At 37.6% G+C, this 27,254-nt stretch overlaps 1 protein-coding gene and 1 long non-coding RNA gene across 5 annotated transcripts; both read left to right on the top strand.

The window, feature by feature from the left end:
* Window positions 1–4,327: 4,327 nt before the first annotated feature.
* On the top strand, window positions 4,328–26,431 carry LOC18422144 (Eukaryotic aspartyl protease family protein). Of its 4 annotated transcripts, none has more exons than XM_006826944.4 (9): window positions 4,328–4,730; window positions 7,012–7,147; window positions 22,446–22,684; window positions 23,138–23,365; window positions 24,233–24,371; window positions 24,443–24,513; window positions 24,645–24,744; window positions 25,517–25,592; window positions 25,871–26,431. In XM_006826944.4, the coding sequence occupies exons 1-9, from the start codon at window positions 4,411–4,413 to the stop codon at window positions 26,161–26,163; spliced, it is 1,602 nt and encodes a 533-aa protein (XP_006827007.1). In that variant the 5' UTR covers window positions 4,328–4,410; the 3' UTR covers window positions 26,164–26,431. The 4 variants fall into 4 exon arrangements, with proteins under 4 accessions (XP_006827007.1, XP_088721888.1, XP_088721890.1 ...); XM_088865762.1 differs by having other exon boundaries at window positions 22,412–22,684; XM_088865764.1 differs by lacking the exons at window positions 22,446–22,684; window positions 23,138–23,365.
* LOC148782601 (uncharacterized) lies at window positions 7,154–20,760 on the top strand. Its single transcript, XR_016054886.1, has 4 exons — window positions 7,154–16,567; window positions 16,660–16,787; window positions 16,887–16,948; window positions 17,039–20,760. It is a non-coding gene; the product is annotated as an uncharacterized LOC148782601 (long non-coding RNA).
* Window positions 26,432–27,254: the final 823 nt, after the last annotated feature.

Below are 27,254 nucleotides of genomic sequence, written 5' to 3'. Positions count from 1 at the left end.
CTCAAAACTCCATCTCCTTCACACAATTCAAAATTGCCGGAACTCTCTCAAAACTCCATCTCCTTCACACAATTCAAAATTGCCGGAACTCTCTCAAAATCTCCATCTCTTTACACAATTCAAAATTGCCGGAGCTCTCTCAAAATCTCCATCTCCATCCCTAAAACTCAAACTCCATCTCCCTCTCTAAAACTTTGTTTGGGTTAAAAATTTAAAAATTTATGGTCAAAGGGGTCCACGGGTTGGAAGTTAAAAATAAGATCTCTCTCTAAAACTTTGTTTGGGTTAAAAATGGTCAAAGGGATCCATGGGTTGGAAGTAAAAAATAAGAGATAAAGAGCTATTTTTCCTTTTTAAAATCCTGGTCAGGAGTATTTTAGGCAATTAATCAATAGTAAAATAAAAAAACATGTGATTGAAACAAAATTGGTTATAATTTTTATTGAAAATATTATTATGTGCATGACATTTGACATTAGTTACATAATAAATGACATTATTTTCTTATATCATTAGTGATTTATGTCTAAATTAAGATGAATGCTTTATGGAAAAAAGTGAAGCCTCACCTCAAAACTCATAAAAATTATTGTTTTGCTATGAGAAAACCTAAAAATGGATCGTCTTGACCTTAAATCGTTATGGTTGTCAAAAAAAATAAAAAAGGATTTCAAGTCCTAAAATAGTATATACTTAACATATTATCTAGATCATCCATTTTTAAATATTCGTGGATCCACAAGATTCATACTATTTTTTAAATCACAAATTTCATAACTAAGGGTGGAAATAGCCATCCTCGGGATTTCCCATGCTGTAGTAAGAAACTACATCCTTACTGTTATGTTAGGATCCTCTTCAAAAACTATGTATACCACCTCTCCAATGAAAAATATCATTACTCGAAGAATTTTCGTATTAAAAGCTAATAAGTGTCAGCGGAATGTAGAGTTAGTCACTGACGAGTAGCTTAATATATATATATATATATATATATATATATATATATATATATATATATATATATATATATATATATATATATATATATATATATATATATAAGTCTTTCTAATCTTTATTAGGCTAAAGTGATAAGTGATTTCGTTTATGCTCATCACCATCTACGGTCACGATTGTCCGGTAGTGTTTTAATTTTCATATTTTTTTCTATAAATCGGAATGATCTGAAATTTGGAGTGTATGTACCTCTTAATAAGGCGCACCTAATAAAAATATGAAAAAAATATTTTGTAACATAGAAATTGACCAAATACCCTTATAGATGTTCATGGGTATTTTGATCAATTTATATTTTTTAAATTATATTTTTTATATTTTTATTAGATTATCTTTTTTCTTTTTATGAATGCACTCTCCAAATTTTAGAGCATTCCGAATTGTAAAAAATAAAATAAAAAATGAAACACAACCAAACAATCGTGACCGTGCTATGAACTTTAGACGGTGATGAGCATAGGCGAAATCGCGGTTCATTTTCGTCTATAAGCGTTGCATAGTATTTTCCTATATATATATATATATATATATATATATATATATATATATATATATATATATATATATATAAAGAGAGAGAGAGTATCTTGTCAGCCCACGGGTTGATAGCTACAGTGTCAGCCAATGGTCTAGATTGAATCTGGGCCGATCTGATGGTCATGAACTCATTTCATGTTTGAATTTTTATTTTTTTTCTAAAAATCCAAATCACTTGAAATTTGGAGCATCTATTTTTTTTAAAAAGAAGAATCTAATAAACTTATAAAAAAAATAATTTATAAAATATAAATTGATCAAAATATCCCCTAAATATTTCGAAGTTTTGGGGGTATTTTGGTCAATTTATATTTTACGAATTATTTTTTTGATATTTTTATTAGGTGTTCCTTGATGAGAAAAATGAATGCCTAAAATTTCAAGTGATCTGGATTTGTAGAAAAAAAAAATTTCAAATACAAAATGAAATTGTAATCGTCAGATCAACCCAGATTCAATCTGGGCCATCGGCTGACACAATAGCAGTCAACTCGTGGGCTAACAGAATCCATTCCCATATATATATATATATATATATATATATATATATATATATATATATATATATATATTTATTTATTTATTTATATAAGTTTTTTTTTTTATAAGAGGGAATGGATTTAAGGCACATGAGTTTAGGTTGGTAGGTTACTACAACATGACATATTATGTTCTATTCCAACCATGAGTAGATCCCTTTCCCACTTGTCTATCTAAAAAAGAAAAGAAAAGGAGTTATCAAGGTTTATATGGACCCTAGGTGCGGACTATAAACTCAAGAGATCAGAGATACTTCATATTTCCGAAGTCTAGCATAAAAATCTTATACATAAATGAAGTCAGTGTTTTAAAACCCGAGGATTTCTAATCTGGATTGCCGATTTGGATTGGAGTAGTTATGGGAGAATATGGATCCCATCCCAATTCCTCCTAAAATCCCTGCTTCCCCCTAAAAGGTCTTATATGTAATTTTTTTTCTTCTTTTTTAGGTTAATCTATTGTTTTTTTTGGTCCTCTATAAATCCCCAATCCATAATCCCTATTATAGTTTTGGTGCAGTTTGAATAGAGCCGAGGCTCTAAACAATCAAATTAGAGCCCAACTTCATATAGTGTCAAGAAATATGGTTTCAATACTGGAATGTCTTGTAATAGCCTTAAATTCTATTTTCATCTTTAGTTACAACATTGAAAGCTTAAAAAATAGTGTGGATTGAGTAGATCTATGAAAACTTGAATAATTGAACAATTGACGGTTCAAACTCCCTTACAAGATGCACTGTTTCCAAAACTTGAAACCCATTTTTTTCTCAAGTCCATGTATCTTGATATCGAGATGATCAATTTGACGATATTTGGGTATCAAAACAATCTCTTCTAGTGATATTTTTGATGTATGCTCTAATTTGATTGTTTGGAGCCTAGGCTCTATATAAACTTTTCCCTTTTAGTTTAGTTTTGTTTCATTTACTTTATAAGATTTTTTAAAGGGTGCAGGTGGCATACGACCTTCAAATTTTATCGTGGTATATAATTTTAATGTAAAATATTTTTAGGATTATCTCAAAATCTAATTTTATATCTAATTATAAATTTTAAATTTAAAAAATGGTTAAAATCAAGTAGATCTATAAACTATGAAAATCTTGAAAATGGACGGTGTAGATAATGTGTTGTAAAATGCACTATTTCTGAAACTTCAAATCTTTTTATTTTTCATGGTCATACATCTTGATGTCGAGATGATCAATCAAAGGGTTTTTCAACACTAAAACTACCTTTTTCGATGGATTTTCGAGGTGCATCCATAGTTCTACATTATAAGGTTGCATCCTTATGTAAACTTTTTCCTTTTTTAAAATCATTGATTTGGACTGAATCATACCCGATCCCGATTACTGATCAAATGATCCGATACAAATCTTTGGGGAACAATCCACCCAAGTCAATTCGGATTTTCAAAAACAATAAAATAAAAGAGGCACAATCTACCATCTGTTCATAAACAGACGGTAGAGATGAGCCAAATTCCATCTGTTCATCTCCACCTTCCGTCTTGAGGGTGGCAAAGGATGCCTATTCATACAATATCACAATCTCAACACCATGCACAAGATGCGTATGTTCATTTTTTTAAATCTAGGGTTTGGCCTTGGTCATTTCTTAGTAGCTAAGAGCGAACAGTGCACATGTTCTCTTTTCATTTTCTTTATTTCATCCACTTACTTAATTAATTCAAAGTTTTTCTTAATACTCCACCTAATAGTACGGCGGCAAAACTAATTATATTATTTTCAATACATATATTGTAAAGAAAATAATTTTGTGAGACCCTCCCTCACTTATGTATATGATTTTAAAGGATCGCTATTAAATTTGACACAAATTTTTAAAAAAGTCAAATCATATACTCATATGATAATTTTTTTAAAAATTTGTGTCAAATTTAATAATAACCATTTGAAGTCATACGCACTTAGGTGGTGTGAGAAGGTCTTATAAGATTATTACTCATAATATAAATCAAAATAGTGGATTCCTAGAAATGAGTGGTTAAACTTGTAATTATATCCCAGCATATAATTTAATAGTATATTTTCATCATCGGATTCGAGCCATCGCATATCCCAATCTAAGATGATGCCACGTCATATCAGGACACGTGTCTCCTTAATCCTTCGACAAAAAGACCAAATCAATGATTTAAGTGTTTACCACTCTGTGTTTTAAATTATTTCTCATATAAATATCGAATATATCCCTTTCATCTCATTCTCTGAACCAGAGGATCACCAGTATAGAGAGAGAAGAGATACCAAAATTCTTAAGAAACCTTAACCCTAAACCTGGATTCATGGCCATGGTTTCTACTATCTATTGTCAGTGCCTTGTCTTTGCCCTAGCTGTGGAGATTCTATTTCTAAGTGTTGGCCATTCTTTTCAGTTGTCTTCAAGGCTGATCCATCGGTTCTCTGAGGAAGCTAGGGCTCTTAGGGTTTCTAAATATGGGAGGGTTCCTGGTTCTCCATGGCCGAGCTCGAGGAGCATGGGGTACTATGAGCTTTTGGCGAGGAATGATTTTCGGAGGCAAAGGATGAAGCTTGGGGCGAAATATGACTCGCTGTATTTCTCAGAGGGTAGTGAGACCTATGGTTTTGGGAACAACTTTGGATGGTAAGGGTTTTTCCTGGAATGGAAAGTTTATATTTTTCTTATTTTCACATAAATTTTGCAGTGCATTTTCTCTACATTTCAAATTCTCCCTGTCTTATCTCTGTAATGATTTATCGGTGTTGTGGAAGTTGTGAGTTCTTAATGATAATTGTGAAGAGTCTCAGGTTTCTCTAAAGAGACTCAGTGCCCATTCATTGATATGAATATACAAGACTTGTCTTTTATTGACAAAGTACATATAATAGAAAGTAAATCACACATACCTAAACTATACCTAAAATACAAGACACAATATTCTACTCTTCCCATATTTATTGATTACAATATACACCTTCTATATTAACCGGATATACAATATATACTTTCCTTTTACACTCCCCCTCAAACTCAAGATGCTATGAAAGAAAGCAACTGGAGTTTGAACACCAAGTCGCAGAAAATATAGTTGGATCTTCAGGTGTATAATTTGATAAATAAGCACATAAAGTAGTGGGGAATCAACAAGCCTTGAACAGATGGCTTCAAGAACTCTTGGAAAAGATCAAACAGATCAGAGAGTCGAAATATGACTCGACATAGAGACAGATTAGAGAGTCGAAACACGACTCGGCATATAGACAGATCAGAGAATCGAAACACGACTCTCCTGAGAGACAGATTAGAGAGTCAAAACACGGCTCGGCAGAGAGGACTAATCATAGTCGAAACACGACTCAACAGAGAGGACAGATCAGAGAGTCGAAACACGATTTAGCAGAGAGTCGAAACACGAATTGATAGAAGTTGCACCCAGTCGGGTGAGTAACATACTCCTCTTGAAAATTGGCGACAATGCTTCAAGGACGAGAAATGGACACAACTAAGATGAATTTGACTCTAATACCATGTGGTGAGTCTTAGGTTTCTCTAAAGAGACTCAGTGTCCATTTATTGAAAATATATAAACTTGTCTTTTATAGACAAATTACATATGACACTAATAGAAACTAAATCATAGACACCTAAATTATACCCAGACTTACCATAAAACACAGGACACAATATCCTACCCTTCCTATATTTACTGATTACAATATACACCTTCTATATTAACCGGATATACAATATATACTTTCCTTTCACTTTCTTAATGGCAATATTGGCAATTTGGGCTTTCACTTTCTTTTCATCTCTAGTTCATGAAGTTTTGAGCTGACATCCGTGTTGAATGAACTAAGGGGGCTCATAAATGCCATATTGGTTTACTCTTTGTTTACTTTGAATGCTTTGTTATAATAATAAAATGTATCTTTGTTGCATTTTTACCTCTCTCTCTATATATTGAGCTTGGACACTTGGGACTGGCAATGGTTTGAAGGATTTGGTAAAGTGGAAAGTTTAGTTTGTTGAATTGGAATTCCATTCTCATCTCTCGCCCTCTCTCTTGGATCTTGATGCATGGGCAATTTCAAATTGATGGGTTGGAATGACACTTACATCTGAAAGATGCTGAGGTCTATCCGATAATCTGTCATGCTTTCAACTTTGCAACCCCTGATATTTACTTATTTTTGGAGGTTGGGGGTTGTGGAACTGTTGTTTGATGCAATCACTCAACATTAAAGTATGGAAATTAAGAGAGATATAATTTTTCAGTTCATTTCGTTTCAGTTTTTTGGTAAGTGAGGTAAGCTTATCGTGATCTAATTTTCTCATGGATTTTGGATTTTCCAATAAATTTTCAGCTGACTGAAATGATCCTAAAGCTATCTGATCCAGTATATACGGAAAATAATGATGACCGCATGGTACCAAATCAAACAATAATTGAAAGGAAACTCTTAGGAAGTACCCATCTTTTAAATATGGTTTAGATGCTCTGGTATGAAGCAACAAATTTGTTTTCAGTTATAGAAATGTTTATTAGGAGACTGGTAATTATATGATGTTATTGCCAAACACTCTTGAAAAGATTTATATGCCAAAGTAAACTTAAATGGAGATGTTATATTTATATTTTGGCCTTTTTTGTTTATTATCATAGAACATGATTGCTCCTACGTGTGTTGCTCAGTTTAATGGTTTTATCTTGTGCCTTTTATTTGATATTACTATTTGGATGCTGTTATATGTTTAACTTTTCCCTTGAAAGAAAAACTTATTTCTTTGTCACCCATGAGACTTGACCATAGAAGGTGGACATCACTATAGGTATGATAAAGTATATGCAGTAAGTAGTGCATCCCATTGTATTATTTTCCCCAACTTTTGGTGAGTCATATGGTTTCTCTCATCGTTACAGGTTGCACTACGCATGGGTTGATATAGGGACACCGAATGTTTCTTTTCTTGTCGCGCTGGATACTGGGAGTGATCAATTTTGGGTTCCGTGTGATTGCATACAATGTGCACAGTTATCAGCCCGTGACTATGGGCTGGTACGTAAAATGCCATGATCTTGCTATTTAACTCTCTATTCATCACCATACTTTGAATTATTTGAAATTATTATATTTGTTCTCTGCATCTAATAAACTGGAGTTATGTGCAGTAGAATGTTTATAGGCTTGCATTTGTCCTGTTTGATATGTTTGTCATTTGTTTCTTGCTCTTTCCTTTGGTCCATTGGATGCAGCATCTAGGCTTTTGATTGTTCTTGGTGTATCTTGAGGAAGATTAACAATCCATAGGAGTTACTCATATTATTATTCAACATTTTATGGAATTGATACCAATGTCCAGCAGTTTCCTTTTAATTTTTTGTACTTGTAGCTTCCGCGATGTGGATAGCCCAATCCCTCTATCAATTTAAGGTTAACTTTCTCAAAAAAAAAAAAAAAAAAAAAAACTTGGGTAAGGGTGATGACTCTGGATATTGGCCTTGAAATGGCAGAAAATCCTTGTGGTTGGGTTGGCGACACCCTTTATGGATTGATGACTTCCTTATATATATGGAAGTGGAACTGCTTGCTTGATAACTAAAGTTGTTATGTTAAGTCTTTCATCGGTGCTAGACTTTGTTGCAGATGTTTCTATTGTAAAATAATTTAGTTTTTTGGGTCTCTCTTGATTGAAGATTGCATGAATGTTTGGGTTGCATAGGATTCCCATGATGTATGACTGGAATCGAAACCCAAGCAAGCACCACTTGAGGTTAGTGTACAATTTTGAAGAGGTTTTCCACATATGCTTAGGATTAAAGGTGAGCATCAAACACATCTGATGACCAATGAACTAGGTGATTCATTGGCGAGAGAGCGAACTTCTCGATCGGATCTAGTTGTTACAATGATCGAGCTTTATGAGACTATGAGATCTTTTTTTTTTTTTGGTTTTATTCTTTAAATTTAAACTCATAGCACTATGTACATTTTTTCATGTGGTAAAGATGACAACCAAAAAAAGAAGGCTTTCTTGAGGGAAAAAAACGTGTTAGATGTTTTTTTAAAGATATTACCTTCTTAAATTGTCGGTTTGACTATGGCACTCCCACCTTCACATGGGGTGACCAAATGGCCTCTCTTTCTATTTGAGAAAGGCACATGGGGATTTTCACCGGGTTTTCAGTCGAGGTAAGTTCTAAAACTCTAAAACATCCCCCCTCCCCCCTCTTTCTCCCTCTTTGCCCTTCCTCTCCTCTCTCGCTTCTCCCTTTATGTGAGATAATGGAGGAGTTCACATCACTCCCTCAAATTACAAGGGCAACATATGTTCCCTCTAACACCCCTCAATGCGAGATAATGCAGGTCTGCATACATCTCCCTCAAATTACTAAGATGATATCTGCTCCTTCCTAGATCGAAGCCCAAAGACCACATGAACATGCAAAAACCAGTAATACTTCACTATACAACTTCACTGGAACTTGTAACCTCCAATAATTCTCTAATGGAAACCTATCGCCAAGCAACTTCAAAACCCACAACCAGGTTAACGACCCAAACACCGTCCTTTGGCACTAGCAAAGAGATCATATGCAACAACAAAGATGTCACAAATTATTTACTTTTTCTTACTCTGCTGGTTTTCATGCTGATTCTTTTGTTGAAGGGGAGATTGAAGCAGGCGTTCTCTGTCTAATTGAAGACTTTCAACAAGTCAACTACATAGTTGAAAACCACATTTTTAGGCAATGGGAGAGAATGCCTCTGCTTGGTTTGATCGGGCCTGGGTCGGGTTGACCCCCTCTTGAACAACTGCGTGACTTTGCGCGTTGCTTGCGCGGCTCGTGCACCACTTTTGCGGATAGGTATGTCCAACTATGAAAGGATTTTTAAAATGTGGTGAAGAGATGGACTGAAGCACCTACCTCGCCGCCGTTTGAGTTCGTGGGATAAGCCAGGCTAATACCCTCTTAGATCAACATGTGAAAGCCCTTCGGCGGTCCAACAGCTCGGTTTGGACACGACCCCCTCTCGAAAACTCAACACCTCTGTCACGACCCGGCCCCTTGACCCCTACCGTACCTTACCGGAGGGTGACAAAGGTACGGTAGGGGTCAGGGGGGGGTGGGTCGTGACAACCTCACCTCGGAATCTCACTCAAGAAATTGTTGATAGAGTTCGTATAAAATGTGCTCCTCTTTGATGTACCTTTTAATGGGTGAGTGGCTCTAGCTTGTTGGTCGAATGGTTTGAAGGAGAGAGAGAGAATGGAGAGAGAAAATGAGAGAAAAGGAAGTCCCTCACGACCCTAGTACTATGTGACCTGGTGGTTAGAGTAGCGAGAGAATAAAAAATTCTAAAAAAACTGGCTCAAGATGACCCCAACCCGAGTATCTGAGTATAAGAGGATCAATGCCTCTTATGACCCGAGTTTACTGTACGAGAAGGTGGTTAGTGCAGCAACTCCAGAATTAGGATCCTAAGACACTATCTCAGGATGACCCCAAGTTGAGTGTTAAGGCAATGAGAGAAGCAACCGACAAAGAAAGCAAGATAAAAAAAAAATGATGAAATAAAAAAAGAAATGGGCTAAACGAATGACTATAAGAGTATGGTTTAGAAAAAGAGAAGATGAAAAGTGTAGGTGCAAATGTAAGGGCTAAGGAGTGGTCAGAGGTAATGAGAAGTTCAGGGCGGATGGAAGTTAATGTATGTGCTAGGGATGTGTGAGGGATTAGTTTGGATAAGGGCGCAGACGTGGGCTAGGATGAGCAAGTCGTGGGTAGGAGCTGAGACGTGCTAGAGGCGGGCACAAATTGATGTGCGTGAGAGTGGGAGCAAGTGAATGATAAGTGTGGGCAGGAGTGTAGGGGCGTGAAAGCATTAAGGGTGTGGGGGAGGTGCGCTGAGTGATGGTGCGGATGGCAAGTGTTGGATGATAGCGCAGGCAGGGGTGTAGGTATGAGAGTGCGGGCAGAGATGAGTTAATAGGGCACGGGCAGGTGTGCAAGTGGATAGGCGCTGGTAGGTGTGCAAGTGGATAGGCGCGAGCAGGGAGGTGTGCAAGTGGATAGGCGCAGGTAGGTGTTCAAATGGATAGGCACGAGTAGGTGTGCAAATGGATAGGCGCGGGTAGGTGTGCAAATGGATAGGCGCAAGTAGATGTGCAAGTGGATAGGCGCGGGTAGATATGAAAGTGGATAGGCGCGGGTAGATATGCAAGTGGATAGGCGCAGGTAGATGTGCAAGTGGATAGGCGTGGGTAGGGAGGCGTGCAAGTGGATAGGCGCAGGTAGGTGTTCAAATGGATAGGCACGGGTAGATGTGCAAGTGGATAGGCGCGGGTAGATATGCAACGTGCGGGTAGATATGCAAGTGGATAGGCGCCGGTAGATGTGCAAGTGGATAGGCGTGGGTAGGGAGGATTACGGATTGAGGCACGGGTGAGAGGGAGTGAAATGGATAGGGGTGGGTGGAAGATTGTGGAGTTAGGCGCGGGTGAGAGGGAGTGAAGACGTAGAGGAGTGATGAGCGTTGGCGTAAGAGGGAGTTAGAAATAAGAGGGTGGAGAAAGAAGAAGACTGGGAGCATTCTGGAAAGGAAGCCGGGCCCACCTCAAGTGCGTGTCCGTAGCTTCGGACGAAAAATAGTGAGGGAAGGAGAAGAGAAGGGAGGCACTCGGGCCCGCCCCAAGCTCAAGCAGGGAAGAGGGAATAAGAGAAGGGAAAGAAGAGAGAGAAAGAAGAGTGAAAATGAAGTAAGAGGAGAGAGAAAGAAGGGAGGTAGAGGAGAGAGAAAGAAGGGAGGTAGAGGAGAGAGAGTAGGCCTAGGATGGGCTTAAGCCTAGGTGCGCCTCCATGGGCCCTCTTTGCATGCACATTAGAGAGAGGTTTGGGCTTGGTGGGTTAAGGTTAGGGTTTAGGTGTGGTCCATGGAACCCTAAGGTGTATGGTGCACAATGAGGTGTAGGGAATGAGCTTTGGTGTATGGTGGTCTAAGGTTAATGGTGTAGGGTAAGGTGTAGGGAGTAGGCTATGGTGGTCTAGGGGTATTTTCTCTCTCTACGAAATGTTTCTCTCTTCTCCTTTTGGTCTCGAATTTGAACGCAAAGCACAAGCACAAGCAAGAACCTGATTACAAATGACTTAAACTTCCAAGAATCATCAATAGACCTTATTACAAGTGACCGGGGTTTCCTTATATAGAGCAACCACTAAACAAGGGTGGAATGCTCAAAAGTACCCCAAATTATCCAAAAATACACATTTAATGAATTAAAATATTAATCCCGTATTTAGAGCTAATGACCAAAATACCCCTAAGAACTTTTCGACAAATGACAAAACCATCCCTCCATGAGGGGCTTCTTGCCATTGCTAGTCTTCGGGAGCTTTTTGAACATCTATGATGGTAATTTGGGCAATTAATCATCGTAGAATTGATGCTTGAACTTTTGCGAACGGTTTAATACCTTTTGAACGTCTTGAAACGGATTTTTTAGGAAGAACCCAAAATCCGGCCAAGTCCATAAATTTTGCAAAACTTCAACCATCAATGTGGTATGATTTATGACGTTCCAAGCCTTCATTTTTATCACAAATCAAAGAGGACATTGTCATAATCATTCTGCAATAAATTGTCCGTTTTGGTCCCCATTTGAGCGTATTCTGGATTTGGGAAGTCGCCGAAAATGGGATTCTAGCAAACAGAAAAGTATGCCATTTTCAACCTCAAAATTCGCGTCCTCTGATTGTTCATAAAAGTTATACCAAATTGTAGTTCTCTGCAACATGGTCGCAATGGACCCATATTTGCGATGATCTGACATTGGAATCTTGAGTATGGGATATCTTGTAAACAATATGAATTCTCATGTTTCTGAGCCCATCTTCTCTCTAGAAATTCTGTCGTTTCGGGCCACGCCATGACGCGTGCCATATGTCAAAACGATCGGGTTGTCGAGATCTAGCTTGTGTCCAAATTTAAGCTTGATTGGACTCAAAACGAGCGAGTTATCAACATTTGAAAATCATCATGAAATGAGAAAACACAGTTTCTCGCTGAGGTTGCACCGTAATAGTGTAAAACCCACCGTTTTATGGTAAGTTAGGCCCATAATGGTTCCTGAGGGTCCAATTGTACCCAAATTTGGTCCTTGGGGGTTTTTTGACATTCCGGATCTAATAGTGATGGTCTGGTACTGTTTTGAATAGAGCTGTAGCTGTAGGGTCCATTTTTAGCACGATAGAAACTGGATTTAAAAACCAAGTTTTGTCCTAATCATATCAAAACTTATCAGAACGTGGTGAAACTTTGCCGGTGTCCGTAGTGTATCCCAAACTACCCTCTCATGCAATTTGAGGCGATCCTGACACTTCCTTAGAGATCGCCCAGTTTTAGACCTATTGTGTGATTGTTCCCGTGGTCTGGCGGTGTCTTGGGTACCAGTGGGATTAGGTTGCTACTGGCTCTCTTTTTATTCGCATCGGGGATACAAGTATGTCAAAAATGACGTATAACATGGTTGAGCAAAGAGATCTTACTCCAAACGAGGGTTTGAAAACTCGACGAGTCAAACCGGACTCGCCCGGTTCGACTCGGGAATCGGCATACCCCGTGCCGGTTCCACTTCAATACCGGGAATTGCCTATGTCTAGATAGAACCGGGCGATTCCCAATAATGAATCGTCGAGTCTCACCATTGACTCCCCCAAGAACACGGGCTGCACAGTGTTCTTCACGGATTTCATCTTTTTTTGTCATTTTCTTATTATTTTTCATCTTTTTCAGCCTTATAATTGAATCTTGCAAACTTCAATTCAAATTTTTCAGCCATTTTAGTCAATAAAAGGTAGTAAAAATCACCAATTTTGATCAAAAAAATTTGGATCGAAGAGTAAGTTTTATGGTTTCCGCCATTTCACTGATTTCAAGAAAAAGAGGGCATCATTTTTTGTAAAATTTCAGGGTGATTGATCGTAAGAGTGTTGTTCAGAAGTTTTTGTTCATAATTTGTGATTATTTTGGAGGAATACATATCAATTTTGAATTTGAAGGCACGGGTGCACGAAAAACAGGTAAGAACTGTGTTTTTTTTTTTTTTTTCCGCCATTCTATCAAATTCACTCAATATTTTGCAAATAATGTGTGAAAATTATAGGGTTTTGATTCGTTATCGTGTTGTTTATCATCACATGTATTCAATTTGATTTTATTTATTCAATTCGAGCTTGATTATTGAAAAAAAAAGACTGATGTTTGTGAAGAAAAAATGGACTGCTGTTTTTTTTTTTTTTTCCGCCATTCTATCAATTTTACTCAATATTTTGCAAAGAATGTGTTAAATTTATAGGGTTTTGAATCCTTATAGTCTTGTTTATCATCACATGTATTCAATTTGATCTGATTTATTCAATTTGAGCTTGATTTTTGAGATTGAATGACTGATGTCTGTGAAGAACTGTTTTTTTTTTTTTTTCCTTAATTCAATCGATTTTATTTAATTTTTTAATAATAATGTGTTAATATTATAGAGCTTTGATTCTTTATAGTGTTGTTTATCAAAACATGTATTCAATTTGATGTAATTTATTCGATTTGAGGCGGACTTTTGAGTTGGAATGACTGATGTTAGGTGGGTCTGTGAAGAATTGCCTTTTTTTTTTTTTAAATTCATGATCTATTTTTTTAAAAAATCGTGATTTTCTGAAAAATTGTGAAAAATGTGACCAGGTTTTGATTATCATGAGGAATTAAACAATATTTTTAATTTTTATTGTTAAATTTTTAGTTCAAAAAATTGCATGTTGATAGATTATTTATGCAAAAAACTACATGTTATTATTTTTTTAATGCAAAACTGTATTTTTTAATTTGTTGTTAATGCAAAAAAATACATTAACAAATACATGCTGTTAAACTGTATTATATTTTTAATTTTTAATGCAAAAAGTACATGTTGTTAAACTGCATTATCATGAGGAATTAAAGTGAATATCATTGTAAAAAAATCGTGCCATGTATGATAATTATATTATCTTTCATTTTTCAATTTTATTATTAAATTTTTAATGCAAAAAATGTATGTTCTTGATAATTGAGTTGTAGCCATGTTTGGAGCTTGCATTTTTTATTATATTATCTTGCATATTTGTAATTGAGATGTACGACTATTTGTGATCATTCAATTGAGTTGGGATTGTGCCCACTATATCATTGTAAATTTTATTTGTGGCATTGTGAATGACTATATCATTGTAAATAGTTTTGTGTCAAATATACGTGTAGTGGCATTATGAATGACTATATTATTGTAATTTTTTTCTCGATTCTAAGTGTGACTTATACAGAGTTTTTTTTATCTATAATGTTGCATAAATAATTTTTTTTTCTCAGTAGGAATTAATTCATGTTTGTCGAAATGAAGATTTGTGACAAGTCCATATGTATTGGCATTGTGAATTACTATACTATTGTAAATGCATTTTTTATTGATACTATATCAATGTAAATTTTTTGTTCTATATGTAGTGGCTGATATAGGCTATTTTTATTTATAATGTTGCATAAATAAATTATTTTTCCCAGTAGGAACTAAAATATTTTTGTCAATAGAAATATTTTGCATTAACAACAAATATAACTTCATGAACTACGCCTACATATTATATCTACACATGGTGATTATTTTTCATGTTGAACTGTCAGATTAATTTTTAACCATTTACATATTAAAACTGTTGAACCATGACAAGATTTGCGGAAGATCCTGCATGGCAACATGGGGTTAGACTTGATCTTAACAAAAAAGACAAAATTATTTGTAATTACTGCCAAAGAGTGATAAGTAGTGGGGTACATAGGTTCAAGTAACACTTGGCAGGGGTTAAGGGAGATGTTTCTGCGTGCAATAGTGTCCTTAATAATGTAAGAAAGCAGATGACGGCATTTCTCAAGGCTACCAAAGGGAAAAAAAATTGTAAAGCAGAGGATGGATGAGGAGATAGTTAGTTTATACATGCCATCAAGCGGGAATGATTCAGAAGAGCAATAAAATAATGACTTGGAGATGGCCACAAGAATGAGTTTACAGGAAACATACCAGAGGGAATGCGAGTTTAGAATGCCTTGTGGTTATGACACGAGTATGCATGGTGGGCCTAGCTCAGATATGCATGGTGGGCCTAGCTCAGACATGCATGGCGGGCCCAGCTCGAGCATGTATGGCGGGCTCAGCTCGAGCATGTATGGCGGGCCCAGCTCAAATATGTATAAAGGGGTTGGTGGCAATATATATCAAGAGATATCAGACGTTGAAGAAATTGTTTCTAGCTTATCTAGGAGTGTCAGTATTGCAGGTCATGGTCGTATAGACCCATTTCTCTCAAAGATTAAGTCAGAACAGATTACCTTCAAAGGCATGGTGAAAGGTACGAGAAACATATTAGGCAGATATGTTGGTAAATGGTTCTACGATAAAGGGATCCCCTTTGATGCAGCCAATAACTCATATTTTCCACCTATGGTCAACGCAATCCAGAGAGCCGGGCTCGGGGTAAAACCCTCGACATATGAGTTAAGTGGGCCAATGGGCCAATATTGGATGAAGAGGTGAAGGAAGTTAGAAAGTGGATTGAAGAATATAAACAGAGTTGGTCAAGAACAGGCATTACTCTCATTAGTGATGGTTGGTTGAATAAAGTTAGCAAAAAGGAGTTTTTAAACTTCTTGGCCGATTCCCCAAAAGGTACAACTTTTTTGTCTAACAAAGACGTATTAGGGACGAAAAAGTATGCAAACTTCTACGTACGACTATATGATCGGATAGTGGAGGAGGTGGGAGATAAGCATGTAGTCCAGTTTATTACGGACAATGCGCGTGCGTGTGTTTTTGTAGGCAGCAAGTTGATGGACAAGAGGAAGCATCTAGTATGGACCCCGTGTGCTGCACACAGTATCGATCTTATATTAGAGGAGATCGGTGAGATCAAGATTGTGAAGGAGACTCTACAGGAAGCGAGGTTGGTGTCACGATTTATATGTAACCATTCTAAAATTTTATTTTTGTTCAGAGAACAGTTTAATAAAAAAGAGATAATCAGGCTTGTCATAACCCTCTTTGCGACAGATTACTTGGCTGTGGATTCCATTTGGGAATCTGAAGGTGTAATAAAGAGATTGTTTACCAGTGAAGAGTGGTTAAATGATCGCCTCTCGAAGTCCAATACCGGGCTAAAAGTGGATGGCATAGTCTCGAATAGGAGGTTCTGGTCTCGATCGTAGAGGCCACTGCGCTTTTGGTCACGGTGTTAAGAATGGTAGATGCTGACAAGAAAGTTACCATGAGCATCATTTATGAAGGTATCGAGAGGGTCAAATCAGCTATTGGGGAGAAGTATAGTTTTGCTAGTAAAGTGATCGAGATTATAGAAAGAAGGTGGAACACCAAATTTGGACATCCAATTCATTATGCAGGTAAATATATATTTATATCATTAGAATGTTTCATTTTAAATTATTTTTTTATGAAATTTTAAATGACATTTCTCTATCTATATATTTTTTAGGTTACTACTTCAACCCAAATTTTTTGTAGTTGACACCTGAACATCCCCACAAGATTATGGAAGGGGTCAGATACATTATTGCCAGGTTAAAGAGAAGCCATCGAAATCAGGTAGCAGCAATACAAGAGGTATTATTTAATATTTGGGTAAGAACTTGATCGAGTTGTTATATTTGTGAGGAATAATGCTCTAAAACGAAATATTTTGTTTTAACTTGCTATGTATAGGGATGCTATAGGATCCTTCGGAACTAGACTTACCAGGAGTTTTCGAACTAAGATGGATCCAGGTTATCTCTTAACTAATATTTTGTTCATTCATATATTTTAATCTTATGAATTGTTGTTGCCCTTACAATGCTTTTTACATTTTAATCCAGCTGAATGGTGGGAGATATATGGTAGTGATGCACCTCACCTAAAGAGGATAGCAATCAAGGTGCTTTCGCAGACATGTTCTGCTACTGGCAGTGAGCGAAACTGGAGTACGTTCCAATGGTTGCACACTACTAGGAGGAATCGACTCGCTTCGGAGAAGCTTCATAAACTAGTCTACGTTCATTATAACTTAAACCTCTGAGAGCGACAAATAAGAAGGAAGCTTGAAGACTATGGGCCGATAGACTTGGACACAATATTTATCACAGACACAACAGAACAATGGGTAGTAGAAGAAGAGGAGCTAGTGTTGTACAAGAGAGCATTCCTTGAGGCTATCGGTGAAGAAGATCTTGAAGAAGGTGATGAGCAGCATGAAAGAGGAAGCTGCTCGCTAACATATCCACAATTCGTCGGAGATGTCGGTGATATTGCACCTTGGGAAGGGGGTCTAAGGGAAAATGAGAGAGATGATGATTCTGAGGCTACCCAATCCCAGCCAAATTATTCACATATCGAGTCCTAACAACAAGAGGGTAGGGATGAGCACGATAATGTAGGTGAACATGAAGGATGGACAAGCTTCGGGGATTTTGGATTAGGACCACAACAAAACACTAACACTCAGGGATTTGGGTATAGTCAGGTGCCTACTAATTTGGATGATTCGTTTTTAGAATGAGTCAATGAATTGTCTCACGAATTCAATCAATGGCACCAGCGTGACCAAGATGAAGAACGACATCATCTGTCATTTTATTTTTAGATTGTCTGTTATGAATTGTATGCTTTATTGTAGTCCTTGTATGATGGTATACTTAATCCATGATAATTTTATGTTTATCCCTTTGTGTGATGTAAATTAAATGGTAAATAGTAGTTCATGCAAGGAAAGAACATATCAATATTCGCATATTCATGCAAAGAAATGAAAATTCTTAATGAAGTACCCTCATTTCTTATTGAATTCTTAAAAAACAACATTTATAATGAATTTTAATAATTTTTTTGGATTTTTTTTAAGGTTTAATCTGACCGACCGATTCAGCCGATTCTTGATTCGGATCGCCGATTCGCCGATGGGTTTTTGAAATGCCCGATCTGGGTCACCGATCCGCTTTTTAAACCACTGCTTCAAACCATTCTACCTCATTACCATAACTTGCTGGAATCTGCATAAAGTTTCATGCCTTCTCATGGTTATACAAATTTTAGGATGGTTCTTGCAACCAAAGAAAGGTTCCCAGCTAAACCCATGCGATCTAATGTTGTTGCAATTGGTTTTGAACTTGTAGGTAGTGTTCCAAAAATTGCCGGCAGCACCCAGGTGGCCAGAGGGGTCTTGACAGCCCAGAGTCTGAGCGGCCTAGGTTGATTAGGAGGGTCAGGGGAATATGAGTATACATCATAAAATATTGAAAATCCCATAATCCAAAATGTTCCAAACCATTGTAAATTTGTAATAAAATAAACTCTTAGCACAACCAAAAGTAAAATATAATAATAATTAATAAACTAGTAATCTAGAGCACAATCCATAATCCATACTCCGTAGACCATACTCCATGTTCTTTAGTTCATACCATTCTATAATCCATAGTTCCATGCAATGATACAACCATACAGGCATACACACAATAGTAGATCAGTAGAAACTAGAGGGAAAAAGAAAATATATAGTCTTAAGATTCAACACTCAAGAGTCAAGTGTCTTCAGCCATCATTAGAAAAAGTCGGGTAAGCCTCATCATATGCACCGGAGTCGAGTCCATCATCATCAGAGTCATCTTCCTCTTCAACATAACGGTCGTCGTCCTTTGTTTCTTCTGAGTTAACCTCTTCCTCTTCTTCTTCTATCCCCCTCTTACTCAGTGCAGATGAGGTCCCAAGAGTCTTGACTACTTTGCCTGGTGCCTCTTCACCATTTTCTTGCTTTTTGTTTTTTCATTGAATTCAAATATTGTTTAATCTCCTTCTTGGTAGCCTCAGGAACATTTTTACATGGGTAACATCCCTTTTAATATCGGCAACGTGTTTTTTGAACTGGTAAAAATACTTATTAGTATCCTTTATATAATAACTACACCTTATACAATTTCTGTCATTCAGATTGGAGTTATGACCATATTTCCAACCTGGATCACTACTTCTAGAAGAACTTGGAGAAGATATTTCCATATAGGAAGGCTCATTTTCTTTTTTTTCTGGTTTTACTAAATTCAAATATTGTTTAATCTCATCCCTAATAGCTTCAAGAATCTTTTTACAAGAAGCGATGTTCCCTTTACTACCAGCTAGGTGTTTCTTGAATCGATTAATACCCCCATTGGTATCTTTTCACAAATATTATCTTATACAAATTTTTTCCAACCCGGATCACCACTTCTAGTAGAACCAGAAATAGGCTTATCAAATGAAATGGCGTTTGTTCCTGTTTGTGTTTTACGAAACTCATATATTGTTTAATGTCCTTTCTGATAGCACTAGGGACATTTTTACAAGGGGCAACATAGCCCCTAATACTGGCAAGATGTTTTTTGAACCGGTTTATACTCCTGTTAGTATCTTTTTCACAATAATTATATCTTATGTGATTTTTGTCTTTTGGATTGGGGTTATAATCATCATTTCAAGCTGGATCACCACTTCTAGAAGAACCTGAAGAAGACATTGAAATAACAAATAAAATATCAAATATGAAGATGTTTTTACTAACCGTTTTACTCGATCATCAATCTTTAATGTTTAAGATGTTTCCTAATCTCGTGCTACTACTGGGATAACTTCGGCCGGTGTCTTTTTGCCTTCTTGCCTCTGCTGCGATAGGCGGCTTCCTCTCTCTCTCTCTCTCTTTCTATCGCCCCTTTCCGTCCTCTTTGGCCTCCCTCCGTTTGGGGGGGCCTTTCTCTTCTTGTTGTTTTGTTCTTGGTTACTTTTCTATGTGGTGTTTTGTGTTGTATCTCTTTATCCATCAATACAATGTTAACAACATAAAAATACAATGTTAACAACATAAAAAAATGTTTTCTAATCTCAAATACTTGCCAAAAAAACCCTCTAATAAGCTTAAAAAATCATCAAAATGAAATCCAAACCAAAAAGGCAATGTTTGGATCGATTTTTTCAAAACTTTGAAAAAAGATGACAAATGCCCAAGGGGCATTTTCGCCCTTGGTGGGTGCAGGTTTTGTGCGGCTGCCTTGGGCTGGGCAATGGGCGTTGGGCCCCTGCCTAGGCAGGGTCCCAGGTGCCTAGGCGCCCTGAGTCCCCCCTCCCAGGACGCCCTCCTAGGATTGGGAGCCCAGGCCCCTGACCCGCCTAGGTGCTAGGCATGCCTCTTTTTGAAACATTGCTTGCAGGATTTGCAGACTTGGTGGCTGCTTGCCAATTAATGGTTTATGCGTTCAAAGTGTAGTTTTATGAGGTAGAAAGAGGGCAGTAGGCAAGGTTTACGCAAACAAAATGGAAGGGGGAAGCATGGTTTTTGTCAGACGGCTAAGGAGGAAATGTTTTCACTTAAACCCTAGAAAGCATGTTTGAGATTTTGGCCAAACTGCTTTCTTCACAAGGTCAGGGGTAAGTGTCCTGTCAGAAGCCTAATAGTCAAACTGTTGATCCAGCTAGGTTGGGAATGATTTTTATTGATTGTCAGAAAAGGCTAGTAGGATGACGCAATTGATGGGAGAAATTGCAGTTGATGTTTCTCTATAAGCCCAAAAAGAAATGATGGCTGAATAGAGGGATGGGAAGTAAATGCTCTCTGTAAGGCAACATGGGTGGTTCCTTTGGTGAAGAGAAATTAATTTTGGTGACATGTTCTTTTTCAGGTCCAACTTTTATGCTGTGTAATAATGGATATTTTTAATTATAACATGCAATAGGTGTAAGGATCCTTAGGCGGTTACGGGGTATGGCTGCTTTGCCTTAACAATATAGAATGGATAGTAGGAATGGGGTCGAGGTCGTGGTTGTAGCACCACCTGCGCCTCAGCTACTGGTTTAGGTTTCTATTCCCACTGATGCATTCGAAAACCACTAACTATTTTTAAAATGGGTAGGGACCTGTATTCCCCACTGATCTACCCCCCAAGAAAAAAGAAGAATGGATATTCAAAACACCACTATTTTTTCCCCACTTACGATTGCCCCTCTTACCATTGGTTTGGGTAGACCATATCCTTTTTTGCTTCTATTATATGGGAGGCAATGAGATGCCACACCTATCTTGTTAGGAACAGTTACGGGCATCTCTAGCAAACCCAGTATTAATTCCAGTATCGGTGATAGGATTTATGTATTATTGGTTGGTATGGTTTCATTTGAGTAAAATTTGAGCTGAGAGGATATATTTACTAAATTGAGGTGGTGTCTGAACCAATTGAGGATGGAGTTGAGGCTTTTGATGGATGGAGTTGATGCTTTTGATGGTTAAGTCCTTTTAGTCAATTGTTGGCGCTTTTAGTCAGTTGACGCTTTTTTTTAGTCGGTTCTCTCAAAAAAAAAGGTCCTTTTAGTCAGTTGTTGTTATGTTGTTAATGAAGCCTGTGTGCTGTTTTGGACTTAAATAGTTGGAGATGTGCTACATGATTGAGGATGAGAGGAGCTAATGTAAGTCCTGGGATCTAGGAGCTCTTCCTTTATTGTGCCTAATAATGAGAAATAGGAACATCCAAGTTTTATCCAGGGAATTTATGTAACATGGAACGCAGTGCTCATGGTTGGTTAAAAGAGTCCCCATTGAAGAGAGGGTGGTGCCTGACTTCTTCCTGAAGGAGGGAATCCATCTTGCTTTTCTACGGTCTTTAATGATAGATAGTTACTCTCGTGTTACATCTGATGACATGCAATGAATCACTCTCGACAAACTGTAGCCCAAGACAAAAGAAGATAACCTTTAGACACTCGCGGGGAACTCGTCTTTATCCTCAGTGGAGTCACATGCATTAACTGTCCTCATGAAGGTCATCAAAATGCTTACCCAGGCTACCACTAGTAAGCCCATGCATCCCTGGTGAACATGGATCTCGGATGCTGGGCTTTCGGGATTGTTTCCTTCATTATTTAGCTTTCCATTTTTGTTTAAAAAGCCTAGACCTTATCTATTCATACTTCATCTTGGAGCCTAGAAGGTACTGAAGAGTCCCTGGATGGTAAGTTGTCTTGACTGTATCTGGTTTGTGGCACTTAATTATGCTTCCTGTTGTCATTTTCGCTAAGGCATTGCACCCCTGAATGTAGGGAAATATACCTTGCGCTAATTTTATTTATTTATTATTATTATTTTTTAAAGATTCGCTTCAGACATTGACATCAGTAGATATATGACTAGAACTTGGTAACAGGTTCAGCACTTATTATCAATGATTGATTGGCAGGTGCTCCCTGGTGTTTGGGGCATCTATTATGCAGGATAGAGATCTTGGCATGTATAGCCCAGCTGAATCATCCACCAGCAAGCATCTTTTATGCGGTAACCAGTTATGTGAGAAGGGACCAAAGTGCAAAAGTCAGCAGCAGCCTTGCCCCTATGTTGTTCAGTACCTCTCAAATGATGCTTCATCTGGTTTGTTGGTAGAAGATACTCTGTCTTTGGTCACCGGCAATAAACATACGCCCTCTAGCTTAGTAAAGGCTCCTGTCATAATAGGGTAAATACTTCTGTGACTCTGTCATAATGGGTTATTAAACACTAAAAAATATGTGGTTTAAAAGGGTTTCCTGGTAATATTGCATGGATTATTATATTCAATGACCTATAATCCTTAGGCAACATTCCCATCCAATGAAATGATGGACAATGATGGATGGCCATTGAGACTCACCAATACAGGACACGGCACCAATTGTGGGTCCAATTTTTCTCCGTCGATGTCTACCATTTCATCAGATCGTTTTTGATACATTAGGCCATGTTACAGTGCATTGGATTCCAGCATACTTCCGAATACTGCATAGGTGTTTATTTATGGTAGGTGTTTAGTATGTAGGTGCTTATTATGATCATCTTATCAAAAACTCTCTCTCCCTCTCTTTCTCTCTCTTGTGATTACCAAGAGATTCTCATTGTTCTACATTTCTGTCCCGTAATCTTGTACAAGCAGATGCGGGCGGATGCAAAGTGGCAGCATATTAAATGGTACAGCCCCTGATGGTATCTTAGGCTTGGGGTTTGGGGACATTTCAGTCCCAAGCTGCCTTTCGAGATCAGGGTTGGTGCGGAATTCTTTCTCGTTGTGTTTTGAGGAAGATGACTCTGGAAGGATATTTTTTGGGGATCAAGGAATTCCAAATCAGCAGACAACACCTTTTCTGCCCTTGGAAGGGAAATAGTAAGGAATTTAATGACCTTGTGCAATTTTTATGGCTTTTGAGCATTCTTGTTTTCACATTGAGCTTAGATTTCTGTGCGAGGTCCCGGAATCTGGTATTGTGAGGTTTTCGTATTCTTACGTAGATTTCTGTGCGATGTCCCAGAGTCTGGTATTGTGAGGTTTCCGTATTCTAACGTAGAGGGAAATAGGTTATCCAAATTGTTGCTCCTCCTGTGGAAGGAGAAGGAAGGGGAAAAAAAGGGGGGGGGAGGGGAGGAATGGAGGGGGTGTTGGTTGATTCCATGCATTCTTTCTGATATTGCTATATAAATTCGTGCCATTTATGTTCAAAATACACATGGTGCAATAGCTATTGTTTGGATGGCATTATTGAACAGCTTTATGTTGTTGGTTCTGGTTCCATAAAATGACTTAGGAATCATCTTTGAATAATGCTCCGAAGCAACGGGAGGTCCTAAATTTCCCTTGCCTCATAGTTCAGTATTTGTTTGTGTAACCAGTTCGGTGTTCTGTTTAAGCCAACCTTATAGGGTTGGAGTGGCACAGTATCTATTGTTTGGATGGTTTCAACAGTTGGCTTTATATTCTGCATTCTGGTTCAATAAAACAAATGATGAATCGTCCTTGGGAAATTGTTACCAATCAATAAAAAAAATCTTGCTTGGATGAAAATTTTAAGGAAAATACGGTGTATATTTTTTTCAATACATCAATTAACTTCATTAAAAAAAAAAAAATACAGTGTATTTTTTCTAATATTTGATGTCCCTTTGGCTCATGGTGTCTTTGTTTTTTTTTTTTCCTGATGGTATATATTTCAGTGTTCATTTTATAAATAGTTCAGTATTTGGTATTCTGTTTCAGCGAAACCTATATTGTTGGAGTGGGTGGTATCTGTATTGGGACTGTGTGCCTCGAACAAACGGGTTTCACTTCCTTGGTGGATACTGGGTTCTCATTTACATTCTTTCCGGATGATGTGTATAAAACGGTTACGACAGAGGTAATTTTTATCTACTGTTTGCATGCAATTTCCTAATTTTTCTGCTCAAAAATTTTCTGGTGTCCTTGCAGTTTGACAGGCAGATAAACGCTTCGAGGCATCTGTATAAAGAATCTATCTTCGAGTACTGTTACAAAGTGAGGTAAATTGGCAAGATCTAATGAATAAAGTGTCCACTATAATATCTGTTGTGTATTTGTATCTTATATTTCTGATATAGGATAATCTTGCTTTTGAGTCGTGCTTCTAATTTAATATTTGTTGCAAATGTAGGGGATCACAACATCCAGAGATTCCTACTTTCACTTTGACATTTTCTTCAAACAGCAGCTTTGTGGTCTCCAGCCCCATTTTTGAGTTTCGAGGGGAGGATGTGAGTATTTGGATCATTGTTTAGAATATGGCTTTTTTTAATTGAAATGTGTCCAAATTTTTGCAAGATGGTCAAGGTAACATACATATGGGGTCGTGGTATCCATTCCTACTGCTGACACCCCTAAATAACACCTTCAAAATGTAACTCCCTAATCTATTGAAAAAATGGGTAGGGGCCTGTCTTCTCAACTGAATTACTCAAAAAAAAAAAAAAGAAAGAAGAAAAAGTACAAAAAATAAAAAAATGCATATGTTGGAGAATTGAACCATGGCTTTAACTGAGAGCGATGAAATTTTTATCCCTGGAATTGCATGGTATCCAGGATAACTCTTGTTGTTTATTTTATATATCAAGATGTATTACTAGGTAGCCAATCTTGAGTGGTTGTTCTAAAGCTCATTTCTGAAACATGTAACTTTGCTAAAGATTGTATCATGATTACTTTTTCCCAAAATATGTATTTGGTCCATGTCATGTGTGTTGTTTTGTAGTGTCTGAAATATGGTTGACATTGGCTTTCAAAAACATCCAAGTCCTTTCCTTTTTGAATAGGTTTCAAATCAATACCACTCTTTTTATCTTTATTCTCTCTCCATAAATGGTATCGCTTGCGGTACGTTAACTATCTTCGTCTTATCGAAGTCTTTATCAGTAATGATAGCTGCTTCAAAGTGCCTGTGGTATATCTTTGGGATGGGCTTTTGTTATCCTTCTCTTCTAAGTAATCATGAGGTAATCCATATCTTATATGTTGAAACTGGTGATGCAGGGTGAACTGGAAGGGATCTGTTTGGCCCTGCAATCTGAAGAAGAGAATTCCGCCAATGTTCTAGGCACCATTGGACGTGAGCCTTTTTTAACCCATTTTATCTGCTATTTCTTATTTCATTTTTGTTCTCTTTCTTTTTTTCATTTCGTAATCCTTTTGTAGTTGGTTGTATGCATTTATACGCAAGTAGACCATAATCGTTGTGTTCAATCAACATCTAATGAAATTGATGGTGATGGAGAGAGAGCCTAATCCACCATTGGGTTCATCTCCCACTCCAGGACCACCATCCATTGTATGAGGGCTTCGTTCATGTATTTCTTGAATAAAGTGGCGCCTTATTTGTTTGTACAGATAATTTCATGATGGGTTATAGATTGGTGTTCGATAGGGGAAATCTGAGGTTGGGTTGGTCGCCTTCGACTTGTGATAAAATGAGCAAAGAGAATGGAGGCGTACCTGAAAACCCATTGCCTACTAATCAGCAGCAAAGCTCGAACCATTCAGGTGGGACCCACTCTGCGACTCCTGCCATAGCAGTGCGGACCCCACCATCCAGTGATCAGTCCTTTGCTGCTTCTATCACTTTTCTAAAGGGCGAATTATTTGCCGCTTTGGTGGTGGTGATTTTGTTTGGCTATTGCTGAGGCACATGGGCTCGCTTTTCTTGAGTATGTGAATGTAAATTTAGTTTCTTTTAATCTCCTTTCTTTTTGTAGTTTTGTATTTCAATTTTCTCTTGAGGTCGGGGTGCGTGTTTTGTCGCCCCATTGAGGCCAGGGTGCGTGTTTTGTCGCCCCATTGAGGCCGGGGTGCATGTTTTGTCGCCCCAATGTTGCGTTTTTGTTTATAGATATGATTTGAGTTGATGTACGCTTTCTTTAATATTTCCTATTGTGTCTATTTCTTTGGTAATGCTCTTTTGTGTACTCTCTCTTGCGCATGTGGAATTAGCAGTAAAGACTAAATGCTATCTGTGTTCATGAGTACTATAGAAAACCACAATTGTTAGGGAAATCACGTGCCATTAAAACTGGCCATGATGATATTTCAGTGGTGGTGATGGTGATGGTGATGGTGATGGTGATATATGGCATTTTCACAGTCCTTCAGATTATAGTAGACCTCTTCTATATTGGGGAAAGTGTATTGCTCTGGTTGAATTGGGGGGAAAATTGGGTTGTGTTCCCTATTTAAGAAAAGGAAGATGGCGGCCAAATAAACTTTGAAGGGGGCATTAAGCAAGGGGGCATTAAGCTTGGGCAAAAAGCTCAAGTGAATGGAGGGGATGATGTTTCTTTTAATGGAATGTTGAGATACTGATTTGGGGTGCAAATGGCTCCGACGGCTCAGAAGATTTTAAGTCAAAGGCCCGGATCTGGCTTGACAAGATGGTGTCATGTGGTCTTGAAGGGACCCAACCCGGCCCCATATGCATGCTGGGGATCCAGGCTGGGCAGCGAATTGATTTACGTCGGGTCGGACAAGGCCCCATTGTGATCAAATTAAACAAACAATTGCTTTAGCTAAACCCCCGCAAAACTCAAGCGAAAACCATACAAAATTTTAGTTTTAAGTTCAACTTTGCGAGGATGAATGAATCGACAGCAAATATGCATTGTTTTCTCATGAAAGAAAGACCGTTTATCGAAAATAACGAACAAAAAGGCTCAGATCCGTGAAAGCTCCATGATTTCTTTGTAATTTTATGGGTTATGTATTCCTATATAGATGCATA

Source organism: Amborella trichopoda, chromosome 4, assembly GCF_054954075.1.
Source record: "Amborella trichopoda isolate Santa Cruz 75 chromosome 4, AtrichopodaSantaCruz75HAP2 v2.0, whole genome shotgun sequence".
NCBI classification, from domain to species: Eukaryota; Viridiplantae; Streptophyta; class Magnoliopsida; order Amborellales; family Amborellaceae; genus Amborella; species Amborella trichopoda.
The sequence above is the reverse complement of the archived record's forward strand: the minus strand, read 5'-3'. Positions and strand labels throughout refer to the sequence as shown.

What these genes read in the sequence shown, in the direction of transcription:
- LOC18422144 (XM_006826944.4), top strand. Translation starts at nt 4,411, where the DNA reads ATGGCCATGGTTTCTACTATCTATTGTCAGTGCCTTGTCTTTGCCCTA. An exon ending in CTGCCCTTGGAAGGGAAATA is followed by an intron (nt 23,366 to 24,232) that starts GTAAGGAATTTA and finishes ATTCTGTTTCAG; the next exon opens with CGAAACCTATATTGTTGGAG. An exon ending in GAGTACTGTTACAAAGTGAG is followed by an intron (nt 24,514 to 24,644) that starts GTAAATTGGCAA and finishes TTGCAAATGTAG; the next exon opens with GGGATCACAACATCCAGAGA.